Here is a 19031-nt window from a genome sequence, read left to right as displayed (position 1 = left end):
GACCACAATTCAAACAAATCCAGGAAAAATTTAAATATTCTAAAATTCTTTACTTATACACAATATTTAGCCTATTTGCAATTTCATATTTACTTCATCAATTTCTTTAAAATACATTATTCCACATTTCTCGATGTTTGTCATGCTTTTGTATCTCGAGGAAAATTCAGGAATTGGCTCCAACCCTGAGCATCATTCTTGTTAAGATATTGCAAAATGTTTAGTCATGCAGAAATTTTCCCGCCATATAAGTACCTTAAAATTTTAATTTAAACCTTCAATTTTCGCCAAGTTGCTATCAATGTTTACCGCGTATGTTGAATTGGCTTCTTTTTGTTTATCGATATAGCTGTGATGGACAATTTCAGAGGTGATCACACTTAGATATTGATTAGCTCTGGATTTTTCAGTGCTGCCTCAATTGAACTCCTCAACAAGTTTACTAGTATTTCACCAGCTGAAGCACACATAAATACACCATCTGATTACGCCTTAATAACTTTTTCATTGTGGAATTTGGAACCACTGGAGTCAGTCTTTGAGTAGAATTTTCTTAGAGCCATTTCTGTAGCCTCTCCAATTGCATTTTGAAAAAAAAAATTTGCGCCCAAGAGATACTACTTGCTCGTTATCATAAAAAAGAAAGTGACTCATAAGCTTTTATACTATCTTTTGTGTTTGGTGTTGATGTTTTCATATAACGACTTTCCTGAAATTTAGCTAAAATATGTTACAAATATAATACCTGCTCTGAGATAATTGAAGAACCAGTTACAGAGTTGTATCTTTTTGTCTATTTCTGCTAAACTATAAAGTTGTTTGTTACACTTCTTGTGTACCACTTAATCGGAGCCTCCGATAACATTTGTCCACAATTCAGCTGCATTAATTTGTTGCAGCCTATTATTTATTTATTTTCAGAGTTTATCTCAATCTCATTTTTTGCTCAATTACTTTTTGGAACTGATCAGAATATAGCACCTTTTTTGATTTTTTTTCTTTACGTTTACTCCTTCATCAAGCAAAATCTTTAGCCCTTGTGAAAAGGCGCCGCCAAAAGATACTTGGCCTTTAGATTTTCTTGTATTTTTGCAGTCCTCTTTTCATCAGCGTTTCTTGCACACTTTTTTCTGTGCATTCTGTGGACGCTTCAATTTCGGAAAGCTACTCCTCCCTTTTTGTTTTTCTAGCGCAACTCAAGTAAACGTTTGGCAACCTCAAAAAAGAATTGCACCCATCAACAAAAAAGTTTGGAAAACAATCTCCATCTACTAGCACTTCCTAAATATGGGATTGATTCAGCAACGGTCTGTCGTCACGCTATGACTATCTATCAAGTCACCCATGTAATCCACTTTTAATCATTGCGGGGAGACTCTCTTTTCTTGCCTAATGCTGCTGACAATGAATGGCATCAATTCTGGTATCACATTTTCCCTAAATATATTTCTATCTGTTACAAGTTCTTACTCGTAAACTTTACGGCCGGTTTTTTCAGCACGGTTTATCTCTCGTTTTGTAGTCTTTATTAAAAAATGTGCTTCGTTCGTTTAACAAAAATCGTTTAAAGAGCGCGAAACCTCAAAAAAATCCGGAATAATGTCTTCTTACTTTTTTTACTTTGTATAAAATTAGTTCATAATTAGAGCAAATGACCTTATTTACGGTTTCTAAATAGTCAAGTTAAAATTTAATGCAGTAAAGTTTAGGCAGCAGCAAGCACGTGTTTTAAAAAACTTTAGAACAAGAGCAATCAGACACGATTTATCAAGAGCTTCTCCTCAATTTGTGTCCGCTGCAACGCATTTTGCCTTGATTCTAGCTTTCCTTTGCCTTTTTCCCGGGTTCTTAACATGGTCTTTCTAGAGCAGCCCTGTGTTGATGACATACCATTGTCTCCAGGGTCTTCATTTTCAATCTAGTTTTCTGTTGCTGCTCACAGTACTTTCCCGGCTTCGTATATATCTTCCTACTTGAAATTGGATGCTTTCTTACACTGAAAACCAGCATCTTAGACTTCAGCACCTCCAAAAAATTTTATATGTTCTAGTCCGATGTATGTTCAGAAATATTATCAACTCTGGCAAGATGCAGAATTATTTGACTGATATTTTTAGGTTGTTTTGTTTATCAAATCAAGCCGGAGCACCAACTCTTTTCTTTTGCTCAGGCAACCTTTATGAAGAAGTGTTCCTATGTTTGTTAGCGAGCTTTTCGAGTTCGTTGATTAGGAGTCCGGGAACTGGTGTAATTTTTCCCTATCAACTACTTTTTGACTCATTATGGCAGACTATTTATGTTGCAGGAAGCTTGTATCTATAATGTCCTCCTTCTTGGTGAAAATTTTAAGTTCACTGGCTCTATAAAGACACTGGAAAATTTTCATATAGTTAGAATCTCATAAGCTTCGTTTTCTACCAATTGACAAAGTAAAGGGTTTGGGAGAAAATTCTTTTTCAATCAGAAAAAAACTGACTCAACAGCAAGCAGTTTCCAGTTTCCAACATTCGGTTCAGCGTTCTGTTTAAACTGTTTTTCACACGTTATCATAAAAAAAGGTGACTCTTAAGCTTTTATTTGTTTTGTGTGTTTGGTTTTGATGTTTTCATATGATAATTTCCATGAAAACGTAACCACAGTTTGTTACAATTTTTATACCTGCTCTAAGATAATAGAAGAACAAGTTACAGAAGAGTATCTTTCTGTGTATTTTGCTAAACTATAAAGACTGCCGTGTTGTGTACCACCTTATCGGAGCCTCCGATAAATTGTGTCCGCAATTAAGCTGCACTAATTGTTGCTGCCCATTATTTATCTGTTTTCATAGTTTATCTCAATCTCATTTTTTGCTTAATTGTTTTTTGGAACTGATCAGAATTACGCACCTTCTAGTGTTTTTTCTGTACGTTGACTCCTTCATCGCGCAGAATCTGACGCCTTTCTGAGAAAGTACCGCCAGAAAATACTTGACCTTCAGATATTCATTTAACATATTCATTTTGCACTCCTCTATTAATCAGAGTTTCTCGTACATTTTTTTTCTTAGCATTTTGTGGACGCTTCAGTTTCGGAAAACTACTCCTCCCTTTTTGTTTTTTCGCGCAACTCAACTAAAAGTTTGATAACCTCAGCAAGGAAGTGCACCAATTGAACTTGTGTCTCACAAAGATTTTCGGTTTCAAAGATTGAACATCAAGAAGAAAGTTTGGAAAACAATCTTTATCCAATAGCACTTCCTAAATATGGGGTTGATTCAGCAGTCGTCTGGCGTCACGCTATGACTGTTTATCTAGTTACCCATTTAATCCAATTTTTATCATTGCGGAGTGCTTCTTCTCTTCTTGCCTAATGCTGCCGATAAAAGATGGCTTCAGTTCTGGTCTCACCTTTTCCCTATATCTACCATCTGTTTCATGTTTTTACTCGTTGTTGGAGCCTTAATTAAAAAGTTTGATTCCTTTGTTCAACAAAAATTAATTTAAGAGCGTGGAACTTGACAAAATCCGGAATCGTGTTGTTGTACATTCATTATTTTAAAATTATATTTCATATGTACAGCTAATGACCTTATTTAAATAGTCAAGTTAAAATTTAATGCAGTGAAGTTTAGGCAGCAGCAAGCACGTGTTTTAAAAAAGCTCTACAAAAAAAGCAATCAGACTTTGATTGATCAAGAGCTTCTCCTCAGGGTGTGTTTGCCGCACCGTTTTTTTCTTGATACTAGCGTTCTTCTGGTTTTTGCCTAGGTTTCTACTTTTGACCACCTTCTAGAGCAGCCCTATGTTGATCACTTAGCACTGTCTCCAGGGTTTTCATCTTCAATCTAGCTCCCTGTTGCAGCTCACAATACATTCCGCTCTTCGTAATTCTCTTCCTACTTGAAATTGAATGCTTCCTTATTCTGAGCACCAGCATCTTAGGCTTATGCTCCTCCTCAAACTATCAACTGTGCTAGTTCGTTAACAGTAAACAATAGCGTCGAAGAGGTCGTTGTTGTTAATGAATGTTATCAACTCTGGAACAATGCAGGGTTATTCGACTTCTAATTTGAGATTGTTTTGTTCATCAAATCATGCAAAAGCTCCAAGTCTTAACGTTTGCTCAGGCAACCCTTTTGAAGCAGAGTTCCTGCGTTTGTTAACCAGTTTTTTTTTGAGTTTGTTGATCGAGAATGCCAGAACTGATGTAATTTTCCCTAAGGATTTTTTTCTTGAGTATGGGAGATTATTTGTGTTGAAGCAAGCTTGTAGCTATAATGTCCAACTTATCTGTAAAAAACGCAAAGTTTATTCCTTCTGAGAAAACACTGAAAATTGTCAAAGTTTCATCCTGTTAGCGGTTTCACAAGCATAGCTTTCAACCAATTGGCCCAGCAAAGAATGTAGAAGAACTAAATTTATCAACTAAAAATAAATTCTGATTCTTTCAGCGACAAGCAGTTTCCAGTTTGAACTGTTTTCCAGTTTGAACAGTATACTCAATTTGAACTGTTTTTTTACGACTTTTAAAAGGAAAAAATATTGTATAAACACTTATCTGAGAAAGCAAATTATTAGACAGCAATGGTCTCGGACATAATAGTTTTTGCAGAAACATATTTTCGGCCTGATGATTCAAAAAAAAGTATAGAACTGATATTTTAGCGTGAGTAATGCATCAAAACTATGCACAATGTTACAAAATTTCTCAAAACATCCCCTTAGAACACTTACGCTTGTTTTACCAAAATTATTCAAATCAAAGTACCTTTTGTAAACCGATCTCGCCCTGAAACATCCAACATTACCTAATAAAATGAATCGACTTTATCACAAAATCTTTTGCCATCAATTAATGAATAAATTCCGACTCCGGATGAGAGAAATTTTTATTTTGCTGCCAATGCGAGTTTTGAAGCTATTTTCTTCCCAGCGACTATCTACGTGGTAGTCCCTGGTCCCCTGAAATGTAAACCAGTGTGGTCCCTGGTCCCCTTGAACAGCGATGATAATGGTAGTAAAATGCAAAACAAGAGCTATTTATCGAGAGACCCAAATCAGAGAAATTGTAATAACTAAAAAAAACAGAGGAATTGCTTTCTCAAAAACGCTAGCATCAGAGAGTGCTCAACCAACTGGCTGCATGCTCTGGTCTCCAACTGGCATAATAACATTTTGATTTTTTCAAACAAGAAATCCGAGAGAACCATCGAATAAGGCATGGAAGGAACATTAAAATGTTCCCGATAAGTGCAATTATGAAAAAATTTCTCAGCCAGGCATGCTCTGCACTGTGCGAAAAACGCATCCTCAAATGCATCAACCTCATCAAAGACACTGTTGCCAACCTCCAGGACGATTTTAATCAAGCCCCATTTACGGTCGCTCAAAGTCCAAATCCTCCCGGTCATCGCTAATGCTGCTGATGATGACACTAGATTGGCGATCAAAGCAATAGGCCTGCGGAAACTTTTTTTTATCATAACGCTCTCCGATGTTAAGGTGTTCTTGCCCCCCCCCCCCCCCCCCCGCAAAGCCTCTGAGGAATTTTTCGGATGCATACTTTTATAAACGATTCAGTCAAAAATGCGAAATACAAATGGCGTCTGATAGACGTAGAGCACAGTTCTTACCCACTACGTAGAACCCACTAATCCTTACTTGCGCCATCACTGTAGGCCCTACAGCAACAAAAAGTTCAAAATTAATCAACGCTGAGATCAGCAAAAAGCACAGTGAACCGTACGCCGACGTTATATCCCTTGGAAAAAAAACAAATTCTGCTGCGATGAAACGATCCTAGTGAAAACTCAACAACCGTTATTGTTTTTTGGGGGACTATTGAACGGTTTTTTTACGGTGTATGAATTTTACTTTTTCCGCTTAGATATAAGATGCGTCTGCCAACCATATCATTTTTTTGAAAAAGACATTAACTGCAGCATCATCCAAAATCCTTTCAACCATCAACCTAAGGTACTCTTATGTATTTATATATTGTTTTCATCAATTCTCTTGTTCCACCAAATCTGCATATATACGGACAACCAAAATCTATTTTTTTCTCGTATCAACTCATGTACCCCATTGGTGGAGAGTGTTGCTCAGTTAAAAATTAGATTGAAAAATTTGGATAAGTAGATTGAGTGCTTCAAAGAAAAGTATATAAAAGTTTGAATTAAAAGAAAGTGTTTTCCAGCAAAAAGTTTGAAACGATTTTTTAAACAAACAAAATAAACTTCAATTTTAGATACTGCTCTACTGAAGTTCTTACTGAATTGTTGCTCTCCCAATATTAATAATACTGCTGTTTGGACATCATTTATTATCTTAAACGCAACTGAAGAGAAAATTGCTCGAAAACGTGTTTAGTTGTCTCCCTCAACAACATTGTTCAGAAGCGGTTTGTTTCGTCAGTAGCCAGCTAGGACCTAGGAATGCTCAAATAAGCCCGGGGCGGAATGGGGCAGGGATCAACAACAGACGGGCCGCCGGCTTCGGTACGGTTGGATGACAGGGGAGTCCAAATCACTGGGCGAAGGAGGGTGAACAAGTGAGAGTGTTGCCAGGGAGGTCATAGTTTATATGGTCAAACTTTTAAGGTAAAAGCACCGCCCTTTAGTTCATCAAATTTTCTCCTGAAAACAACTTAGTTGAATCGCATAGTAAGTCGTAACGTTCTAAGGAAGGTGCTCACTCATTTTATGATACCTGGGTGGGGCTTAACCTGTTTATCCTCTTTTTGAGAACAAAAATTTTAAAGGACGAAAAATCTGTTATTGAGAAATTGCATAAAAAAAATCCACAAAAAATTTAAAGAGTTTCATTCTCTGTATGCTGCACGAGACAAAGGGCCAACAGAGACAAATGCGACAGGAGGTACTCTTGTGTCGAGTGCGTACAGGACAAGCCGGTTTCCCTGTTGTTCAGAATGCGGCTTCCTATTCCACCTAACAGCAACTTCTATAATATATAATTTTGATTGATGAGTGGAACACAGAGAAACATCTCAAAATGTTCCACCTGCAAAAAACAGGTCAAACATTATAACATATCCACACTTGGTTGTAAAATATGCAATGCTAGGCATCATGTTGCGTACGTATCACAATCTCACGCCGGTTTTAAATTAGATGATTCCAAAAATTGCGTTGCTTTGCTTCTTTTGATATATGCTTCGGCAAGAGCAGCTTTTTCAAATTCGAAGAGAAGTTGTTGTCGGTATGGTTAAGAAAATTGAATCCACTATTACTTATACAATCGCTGCTACGATTCCAAAGTGTATTGAACCAAAGTGGTCCGTTAGTTTTTCTATAAATTTTCAAAGCTATAGAAATCCAATTACTGCCAATGGTAAAATTGGCATTGATGGTGTAAACTATCTCAGTTTTATCAACGACTCTTTCAAATTCATTATGAAAGGTGCTACTGAGAATGGTACCTCGTTTAAGACTTTTGACAGAAGATTTCTTTGAAATGGAGAAATTTTAAAGCGCAAAGGTCTGAATATCCAGAGGGTCTGAATATCAACGTCAGACGCACTGGAAATTTTCTAAGATTGAAGCCAGGAGCGCTGTAAATGTCGCGCTATTTCCATTACGTTCAGCAATTCACAATTGAGGTCTAGATGTTTTGTTAGTACTGATTTACTGCAACAGTATACCACTCCATCGTACAATAGAAAATTCTTTTTTAACGCAGAGCAAAAAATTAAGAAGAAAATTTTGGCAAAGCGTCTCCAAATGGTTTAGGATGAAAAAGATTACTGAATAAAAATCAAAGTTTGTACATCAAGAGCAAACCGTAGCACTCATGGAAATAGTTTGATGAGTAAAGACTGTCAGTCTCCTGAAAGTGTCACTCTACTTAAAGAGTTGAGAAACTACAGAAGCTATCAATGATTACTACATCTTTGACTACTTGCTGATTTTGCTGACAGAAACATGGCTCTCAAGCAAAAAAAAAGTAACTCGGAATCTTTTATGGTATATAGTTTTGGCATTGTCATACTCAATGACCGATTTCATGGTGCGCAAAGTGTTCTTTTAATGTTGAACGCTAAAGTTTAATCTTAAAACTGCTTCCACATATCTCTAATCGAATGTCCCTTTTGTGTACATCGGCAGTTTTACTAGCCGTAAACTTACATTTTACCCGTTTTTCTGCAATCCACGGAACAGTTCTGGTCATCATGTGTCAGCTTCAACTTTTTGACGCAGAGTTTTGAAAGCTACTTTTAAATCTGTGAAACTATAACTAAAGATTACAATCTCACCTTTTTCAATTTTTATTTTTCGAATATGCCTGGTATCAATTGAAAAGAAAACACTATCTTTTTATCAACAGCTTGAACACAATTTTAGTCAATTTTTATTGACTCAATCAGTTTATTGATTGCCCGACGCACAACAAGAGAAGTAAATTTGATTTAACTTTTTCGAACCAGGTACAGATTTCTTTCAAAAATACGATAGTTTTTCAGACCATGAAGTCATCGTTTCAACTTTTGGATTCTTTCAAATTAGCCAAATATAGCTTGGGTTATTCAATGTCTTCATTTAACTATGTAATGTGTAATCAGAGATGGTCTTCCGTATACAATTTTATAACAAATTGAAGCTTGCTTTTTATTATTTAGTTTGAAAGTAGTTTGCATTTATTGAAAACATCAATTTCTTGCTAAAAAGGTAGTAAATGTCAATGCGTCCCATTCTTCTATTCTTCTCACACAATGCATCGCATTAATAAGAGAGAAATATCAGTGCGAAAACTGAAAACTTCCAAATCCCTGTATATTGAGTCCAAAACGAAGTCACTTGAAAGTGAACTCAGTAACTCAACCAAATTAGACAAAAGTCATTTCATTAAAAACATCGACCTTTTAAATAGAAAACATTTTTACCGAATATTGAGCTCCTTTAAACAGTCACACACCTTCCCGCAAATCATTAAACTTGGGTCTTTTAAAGCAAATACTGATTCATCGAAAACCAAACTCTTCTAAGAGCTGAGTTTCAAACGAAGAACTGCTGAGATGACTTTTTTGGAAGTTTGTAGAGTCATGATGACATAAGTAGAGAATTTGTTGTTCATTAGATGGTGAGTTGTAACAACAGTTCTCTGGGCGTTGAATACATTACAACCCTTATATTGAAACAAAATCTGAAATTTTTGTCACATATTGATTCAAATTTATTCATAAAAACACTATGTATTGCGATCAGTGCAAAACCTGAAAACCTATTTTCTACCTTTACCGTCAAAATTGCTCCCTCAGGTGTACACCAGCTTGGTAAAATCAATGTAAATAGAACAAGACCTCAAAAAACTATGATCAAATTCAAGTCTCCATGGGCTGCTCAAAAGGTTTTTGCAAAAAGTAAAAAAGTTCTCAGCTTAGAAGTTTCTCGTACAAGAAACGCCAATTTACGGAAAACATTTGAGCTCATAGACCAAGAAATCGACCCTATATTTCTGAAAATCCAACTCTTGCAGCTCTTAATGAAGGAATTCTACAGGTATCCACCAATTTATCGACAAAAGATTATGCGCAATAACCTGTCCTCCCCTGAACAAACGAAATTGGATAAACTTTGAGAGGATATTTCTCTTCACAAATGCTGTTGCAACCACACGTCCTCATGTTCTATTAATTACTGACACTTGCGGCTAACAATCTCCGATGGTGAATTTTTGAAAAGGTTACGTTATCGTACCTGTGGATCAGGAGAGGAAAGGTACCTGTAGCTCAGATGGTAGAGTGGTACTGGCCGTCCCCAAAAAACATCTACTGATTCTCAAATGGACGTCCCCGACATACTTTACAGCTGAATTCTGGTGCAAATTATCTTCCTTGCTTGCCCCTTTGTTGTTTGCGTTTTCTGTAATCCACCGGCAAGGAGTCAGTACAGACATAATAGGGGTGAATTCGGAACAGTCTTACAGTACATAGACAACAAGTTCGGCAAATCTATACCCCCCAATACGCTGTGGAAATATAAATGATCCTAATACAAACTGATACTTAATACACGGATACCAAGCAGGAACACATTAAACTCGTTATCATTTACAATCCACCGATAAAAATAGAAATCGAAAGCGCATTGCATCCACCGAAACAAGTTTTCAACGACTTCCATAGCCACATGCGAATGGAATAAGCAGGCGTGAAAAATGTGTAAAAGACCACTGTTTGATCCCATTTGTGAATTAAATGTTGAAATTGCGAATTTGCGATGAAAGAGTGGCACGAGTACATTAAACTCTCGCCAATAAATTTGAACCAAAACGAACTATACTCACAACCAGTCCCCCAAGGCGAAAAAATGAGACATCCGACCTGATGAAGCGCCAAAAGTACAGGGAAAACTCTATACCCAGCAGCCATGTCCGTCTTGTCTGTAGAAGGGCGGAGAAAAAGTTGCCCCTCAAAGTGAAGACAATAGATTGGATGGTCAAACAAAATTCTTTTATCATGAGATACATATCTTATTTTCAACACCTTGAAACCTATCGTTCAACTCCCTGCCTTAAGCGCTGAAACGGGAACACAAATCACAAGACTCAGCAAATGGTAAAATGAGAATACTAAGTAAATAAATGCAGAGAATAATAAATGCTTGCTGCAGCTAAGAAATCGTGTGGAATACCAACACTCCTCTAGAGCACCAACAGAGCAACAACACATTCCAGTTTCTTTGGATTGTCAAATCTATATTACAAAAATATATTTGTCACTAGCAATAATTTTACTTGAACTAGCCTGAAGAATTGTTAACATACTTGAAAAATAAATCTGCAGCTCATTTTGTTCACATGTTAAAAGACGGACATTCGTGCAAGTTCTCACCATTTTCCCCGCTTTTTCGCATCTTTTTATCCCTTCTGGACAAATTAGACCCCTCCTTTCTTTTCCTCCATCGGAACTTTCGTCTGGTAGACGTTAAATTCTCATCGGACGCTTGGAAGTTATATAATTGCAACCTAATTTTACAAGTTTCAGTAAAGGGGTAATTCCTTAAAACTGCGCTATCGTTGTGGCCCATTACATCTCGTGCTCACAAACAATTTTTTATCACGGGGGGGGGGGGGGGGCATTTTCTCAATAATTTTTCCCATTGCAGCCTACTATTTCATGGAAATATTGGCAAAGACAAATTCTTCAAATAATCATCGGGTAGCTCTTCAACAGCCCTCTAATTGCAGCTGGCTAATGGGTCACGATAATCGTATTGAACAATTCCTCTGAATTCCCAGGTTGAGGTGCCATCTGTTATCGACATCGATAATCTTCTTATTAATTGGCGCTAATTATTTTACCGCAAAATTGTCATAATCCTTGTAAACTAACAAACATTGATTCATAACACAAGAAATTTGAAACCAAAGGGGCACGTGACAACAATGTAATTAAGGTAATTTTAAGGACTAAGGTTTTGAAACATCAAAGAACAGAGTAGAAAAATCCGAAAGAAGGCAAGTCGACGCCCCCCAACCGAGCACCAAACGATCCCCCCAGGAGGCATCGACATTGTCATTTGTGCCCCAAAGATCACCCAGAGTGCCCCCAAAGGTCACCAAAAGTACCCCAAAGATCAACAGAGTACCCTCTAAGGTCACGCAAAGTGCCCCAAAGGTCACCCAAAGTGCCAACAAAGGTCACACAAAGTGCCCAAAAGGTCAACAAGATTACCCCCCCCCCCCCCAAGGTCACAAAGGGCCCCCCAAGGTCACACAAAGTGCCCCAAAAGGTCACCCAGACTGCCCCAAGGTCACGAAAGGGCCTCCCAACGTCGCCCAAAGGCCCCTCCAAGGTCAACAAAAGTGCCCCAAAGGTCATCCGGAGTACCCCCCAAGGTCACACAAAGTGCCCCAAAGGTCACCCAAAGTGCCCCCAAAGGTCACACAAAGTGCCCCAAAGGTCAACCAGAGTGCCCCCAAGGTCACAATAACATCCTAGATTATTGGATTAAGAAATCTAAATTGACGAACTTACCCCTCAAACAGACCAAAACATATAAAGAGCAACAAAAATGAAGACAACACTAACAAAGAAATCAAAATTGGGAAATAGCAAGCAAAGCATAAATAGCACTGTCAAGTTTTTCCACCAACTCTTTAAAAACGCGCAACTGCTTGAGAGTGAAATAAGGAGGCAAATATCAGACAATCTTGATTCAAAAATAGTTTCTCAGACGTTTCAGGAATTCATCCGAAATGTCGAACAAACAGAAAAAATCGTGGAGGTAATGGCCCAGTCCGAAAGCAGTCAAGTCTTGGAACCTCTTGAAGAGGCAGAGAAGCTAACTACAATGAAAATTGAAATAATGCAAATTGTCAAGCAACACGAAATTTCGATGAGAAAAGAAACCTCCAGAGCAAGTAGCAGATCATCACTTAGAAGTCGAATGTCAGCTGTTTCAAACACTTCGAGGAAAAATCAGCAAAAAACCACTGGAAGCAGGCATGTTGACAACCAAAACAATACACTCCTTTCTTCGAAAGACACTGCTGAATCCTCAGGAGGAACGAAAATCCAAACCAAAGAAACTGAAACAACAACAACAACTATTGGCAAATACAATTTGCGGAACAGAAGCATACCAAAATTGGGCGCATGCACGGGTGGAGAAGCAGATTTTGACCCACAAACAGCTTTCCCAAGTCAGAACGTCAATTCACAAGAAGATGAATCTGATAACAACGATGTAAATCATCTAGACGGATCTGGTGATCATAATTGGAAAACCGAAAATCCCATTTCCATTGTTCCTAATAACCTAAGAAACAACGACGTGCAGGCCAACTACACACGAAACCCTGAGGGAATATACTTGCCTTCTAGGCAGAAAATGCTACAAATTAAGACGCAGAATTGTCTGAATAGTCAGCAACAGCGAGAATCCTATAACATGTTCCGTCAAAAGACACCAGAACCTTGTCTCCTACCGAAAGAGGGCCGTGGAATCACAGAGGTGGTGGCAAGTTTACAAGAAAGTCAAAACGTTGCATGCCAATTAAGAGAAATCTCAACAATATCACACGCCAATAGCAATGCATATCCTCAACAAATCGGTTCAACCCAACTTTCTACATCAATCCCATTATCAACTCCTGACATAAACCAGCATTGTAGCTATTCGCAACCAATCGGCAGCCTCAGCAGCAACCAGGGTTTTTCAATTATGAACCCCGAAGCAAATGGTCCTTTAATTCATCATCGCGTTGCGCAAAACATCCTTCCTGCACAAAGCCATAAACATTTTCAACCGAGCCACAGCACACAGCATCTCACAAAGTGGGAGAAAAAGGAATCGCTCAACTCACTTGGCGTCGTAAATAATTGGCCTGAAAGTCTTGGCCAAAACCACCAAAAGGCCTCAACAAACCAAAATTACTGCCAAGAGGGTTTCGTACCCCCTACAACTCAGCAGATGATACATCCACCAGGCCTCCATCAGCAACTGCCAACGACACGTAAACATTATATTCAACCTAATAACTGTACAAACCGTCAACAACCCTCTTCGGAAAATGTAAATGGTCACCAACAACAAATCCACAATGGAAATAATGCTAATCAGCATATTGCACGTCCACAATACTCCGACAGCTATCATCATCATCCATTCTTTTGAAACAACTATCGCTCAGTGAAGCTGCCAGACATACGAATATAAAAGTTCGAAGGAGACCCACTGAAGTGGAATGAATGGTCCTGCATGTTTTCCTCAGCTATTCATCAAAACCGTGACATCACTGACAATGAAAGAATGAGCTACCTGCAAACATTGGTGGTTGGACCAGCAAGGGAAGCCATTTCGGGATATCTCTGTAACCCCGGATTCTATCATGATGCCTTATCGGAACTTGAAAGACGCTTTGGAAATCCTCAACACGTTGTCGCCGCCCTCACCACAGAACTCGAACTGTGGCAGAGACCACAAGCAAGCGACCACGCAACATTGATAAGCTACGCTTCTTTCCTGAGAAAACTAGTCCAGACATTTAATGCACATGGTTTTTACGCAGACTTGAATTCTACCTATTTAGTCCAGATCGCCCGAGATAAGCTACCATGGTCAGTGAAAATGAAATGAAGTGAACACCTAGTCGACAATAGAAGTCCATTTCCAGGATTGGAAGACCTCTCGATATGGATGGATAAACAGGCTAGAGCCTGTGAACATCTACAGGACAACAGCTTTTCCAGCAACGAAGCGAACAACGGAAATCACGACAAGAACGACCGCAATAGAGGTAAATTTAACCATAAATCTAATTTCAGGCACAAAGAAAGAAACCGAAACCAAAAATTTAGCTAATCGGGCTACAACAAGAACCACCACAACCAAAACCCGAACAATAATAACCAGAACGCAAACGAACATCATCACAACAACGCTAACAGAGCAAAAACATTTGAAAGCAACAACAGTAGGTTTGTTCACAAACCATTCAATCCAAAGAAACACGAGTCTCAACAAAACAGAAGTTCAAACTGTCCGGTCGATCAAGGAGACCATTACATAGGGAAGTGTCCAAAATTTCTGCAAATGTCACCGTCTGAACGTAATGCTGAAGTCAAGAAGAATTTTCTTTGCTACAATTGTCTTAGCTCAACCCATAACGCAAAAACATGTCCATCGAAAGTTTCATGCAGACATTGTTCACGGAAACACCACTCAATGCTACATGACAACAATTACGTCTCACAGCAAAAAACAAACGCTACTCAACACGAATTACCACTATGCGAGTCCTTTGACGAGATCAGCAAAGAAACAAAATCACCAAACTACAAGCCAGTTTTCCCTCGAAAAATTAGAAATCAGCTTCCAATGGTTCCCATTAAACTTTACGGTCCCAACGAAACATGCGAATGTTATGCTTTACTTGACAGGTGCAGCACGATATCCTATGTTTTCGATCCCATGGTAACCAAACTCAGCAGCACGAACGAGCCTAGAATCAACTCTGAGCGTTTCGACAGCCTTTGGTGATTCCTCAATGGAAGCCAAACTTGTACAACTTGATATTGGACCATTTAAGAGCAACAAACCACTGTTTCGCTTGAATTACGTTTATTCAATTAACAATTGGCATTTTGATGATGCCCCCGTTTCAGAACTGAATGATGTTTGCAGCAAACATCCCCATTTGCAACACATCAGTTTTCCCCAACTGGAAAATAATTGCATCCAAGTATTACTTGGAATTGACGCAACACAGTACATCCTCGAAAGAGAGTTTTTACAGGGACCCAAGAACACGCCATTTGCAATCAGAAATCTGTTAGGCTGGACTATAACTGATCCAATCAAATTCGGCCATGAGGAACAACAAAGAACCAACTTCCTTTCTCTTAGCTATGAAGCATTCGACAGAGAATTGACGCTCACAACAAATGAAGATCCTCTGGCAGATTATATAACCAGCTTCTGGAAGATAGATTCATCGGGAACGGAAAATGAAAATGAAACGCCTTTGTCAAAAGATGACACCAGAGCACTTAAAATACTGAATGATACAGTGCGTCACACAGGCGAGAGGTACGAGATCGGTCTTCTCTGGAAATAAAAGGTAAATTTGGAGAACAACTATCCTGTAGCCAAGGCACAAATTCAAAGCCTCGAAAGGAAACTAAGCAAAGATCAGCTGCTGAAAGAGATGTATCAGAAGACACTCGATACAGACATCGAGAAGGGATATGTCAAGCCAGTTATTTTCTCTAGCATCGCCCCTAGCCGCGTATGGTACCTACCACATCACCCAGTCACCAACCCCAATAAGCCTGGAAAGGTAAGGCGAGTTTCAAATGCTGCATCTGTTTTTAAAGGGAATTCTCTGAACAGTAACCTTTTGACAGGCCCAGTTCTGATCAACAATCTGGTTGGTCTCCTGCTTCGTTTCAGAGAAAATCCAGTTGCAGTCAGCGCCGATATTGAGGCTATGTTTATGCAAGTAGGTATAATTGAGAAAGACCAGCCTTCAATGAGATTTCTTTGGCCCACCAATCACAGTGTGAAGCAATTCCAGTACACCCGTCTCATTTTTGGCGCTCGATGCTCACAATCAACAGTTATTTTTGTCCTCCAGAAAACGGCAGCAGATTTTGCGCCGAACCAAACCATTCAAAATCTTGTTAAAAATAGTTTTTACATGGACGATTTTGTACATTCCTTCGAAACGGTGGAGATTGCACAAGAAGCCGCAGTGTCGCTGAAGAAAACCCTCATTAGAGCCGGCTTTAACTTGACAAAGCTTTGACAAAGTTTGTCTCCAATGAACAAACAGCCATAGACAATGTCAGCGATGGTGAAGAAAAAAGCGAGGACTGTCACCGCGTACTTGGTGTTCAATGGAATAAATCAACTGACATATTTTTCCATCAGAAACCATCAAAATTTGAAACCAACGCAGAGAATTACACTGTTCGAAAACTAATATCTCTAATCGCATGCCTTTTTGACCCGCTAGGGATTATAGCGCCCGTAATCATCACTCTGAAAATTATACTACAAGAGATATGGAAAGAGGGTCTAGCATGGGATGACAGCCTGCCAAAGGAGAAGATTAAATCAATTCAAACATGGATAGACAATTACATGTGCTCTCCCCCAATTGAAATCCCTCGCTGCCTAACACTAGACGTAGCGACCAGAAAAGCCTATGAACTACACGTTTTTACGGATGCTTCTCAACTAGCCTATGGTGCCGTTGCTTATGCCCGAATTATCTCTGAAAACGGCGTATCTTGTAGTTTCCTAATGAGCAAAGCCAAAGTTGCTCCAATCAAGCAGCTAAGTATCCCAAAACTCGAACTTCAAGCCGCCGTCCTTGGAACCCGTTTAGCTCACTTCATCAAGAAACACCATACTATAGAGTTCAAAGATACCACATTTTGGTGTGACAGCATGGCTGTCCTGGCTTGGATCAAAAACTCAGAAAAACTTAAAGTTTTCGTGGGCAACCGAGTAAGCGAAATTCAAAGTCAATCGCCAACCAGCAGCTGGAGACATATCAGTGGGAAAAGCAATCCAGCCGATCACGTTTCTCGAGGTATTCTTCCTGCTGACATTAAAGAGCATTGGCTAAGCCCACCAGCATTTTTGTTCAAACCGAAAGAAAGCAGGAGCACTTTTCTCAACACCGAGAAGACAAACACCACAATGGCGCGACAAAGAATTCAACCAGTGGTTGCAGCAAAAAATTTCTCAAAATGGACGAAGTTGCTAAAAGCAACAGCCCAAGTGTTTCGGTTCATCGAAATCTTGCGAACTAAATCCAAAACAGCACTCAACATCAACGATGTCGAAAACGCCAGGAATCATCTTATTCAAGTATCTCAGCAGAATTCATTCGGTCCCTCAATCGCTCTCTTGAATAAAAACAAGAATTTGCCATCCAAAGACAAACTTCTGCCGCTCTCACCCTTTCTGAAGGATAATATTTTAAGAGTTGGTGGCAGAACAAAGAGAAGTACTTTGGGATATAACACAAAGCATCCAATTGTCTTTAACGCAAAGGAATCAATCGCCCGACTTTTCCTGGAGAAGTGCCATGAAATCAGCATGCATTTGGAACAGAGTATGTCAAAAACTTTGTACAGCAAAGTCACTATGTTTTTGGCCTAAGAGACTCCTTACGAAGCATTTCATACAAGTGCTTTGAATGTAGACGTTTTAAAGGACAAGGTCTTCAGCCACCTATGGCAGATCTGCCCGATGCCCGATTTCCAGAAAACGAATCACCCGTAACCTTCACGAATGTAGGACTTGATTATATTGGGCCCTTCACCGTTATTCAAAGAGGCAAAGAGGAGAAGGCCTATATCTGTCTTTTCAACTGCTTAGTGACTCGAGCAGTACACTTGGAAGTGACAGAAGATCTGACAACATCATCTTGTATGACAGCCATCCGCAGGTTCATTGCTCGACGGGGACAACCACGGCTTTTACTCAGTGATAACGGAAGCAACTTCCTGGGAGCCAGAAAACAAATCAGAAGACAAAATTTGCAGTTGGACCACGACTTTATCAAGAACAACTTGTTGAACCAGTCAGTTGAATGGCGCCTCGACCCTCCATCTGCTCCTCACTTTTGAGGCGTGTGGGAGAGGCTCGTACAGATAGTAAAACGAGCTCTTCTTCTGAACTTGGGTTCTGCCAAATTGACTTGGGACGTCTTCACAACCATTGTCGCAGAAGCAGAATGCTTAATTAATGCACGCCCCTTGACCCACGTCAGAAGCGACAACGAAGACGAAGATCCACTAACCCCAAATCATTTTCTTATTGGTCGAGCTTTCCCTAACATACCAGCCTGTGTGTTCAATGAGAACCCTTCACTGAAGATGAAAAGTTGGACGCAGATCAGACAACGATTGGAAGCAATATGGAAGAGGCTGGTCCGAGAATACCTGCCTACCCTGAACACCCCAAGGAAGTGGACCAACCCAGAATCAAAGCTTGAAGTCAACGATATTGTTTGGGTACTGGAAGAGTGGACTCCCAGATGAATTTGGCCCCTAGGACGCGTGACAAGGACGTTCACCGGCCCCGACCAAACTGCTAGATCTTGTGAAGTAAAAACCGCTCTAGGTCTTCTAACCCGCCCAGCTGTGAGATTAGCACATGTTTTCCCGAAACCAATCCAACCAGGTTAGTTATGGCAGGCCCCGAGAATGTTATCGACATCGCTAACCTTCTTATTGATTGGCGCTTATTATTTTACCGCAAAATTGTCATAATCCTCGTAAACTAACAAACATTGATTCATAAAACAAGAAATTTGAAACCAAAAGGGCACGTGACAACAATGTAATTAAGGTAATTTTGAGGACTAAGGTTTTGAAACATCAAAGAACAGAGTAGAAAAATCCGAAAGAAGGCAAGTCGACGCCCCCCAACCGAGCACCAAACGATCCCCCCAGGAGGCATCGACATTGTCACCATCCAGAAATGACCCCTGATCAGACCGTGCCAGACGAAAGTTACCTCTGATCAGATCCTCCCAGACCAAAGTATCCTCTGATCAGACTAAAGTGCG

The 19031-nt window shown here is 39.4% G+C and overlaps 1 protein-coding gene across 1 annotated transcript; it reads left to right on the top strand.

Moving 5' to 3' along the window:
- Positions 1-15650: 15650 nt before the first annotated feature.
- Positions 15651-18501, top strand: LOC142352857 (uncharacterized). Its single transcript, XM_075405012.1, has 4 exons — positions 15651-15944; positions 16376-17570; positions 17672-18041; positions 18231-18501. Exons 1-4 carry the CDS (start codon positions 15651-15653, stop codon positions 18499-18501), a joined length of 2130 nt encoding a protein of 709 aa, XP_075261127.1.
- The last annotated feature ends 530 nt before the right edge of the window (positions 18502-19031 follow it).

This window comes from Convolutriloba macropyga, chromosome 14 (assembly GCF_964194025.1).
Source record: "Convolutriloba macropyga chromosome 14, txConMacr16.3, whole genome shotgun sequence".
NCBI classification, from domain to species: Eukaryota; Metazoa; Xenacoelomorpha; order Acoela; family Convolutidae; genus Convolutriloba; species Convolutriloba macropyga.
This window is presented reverse-complemented; position numbering and strand designations above follow the sequence as displayed.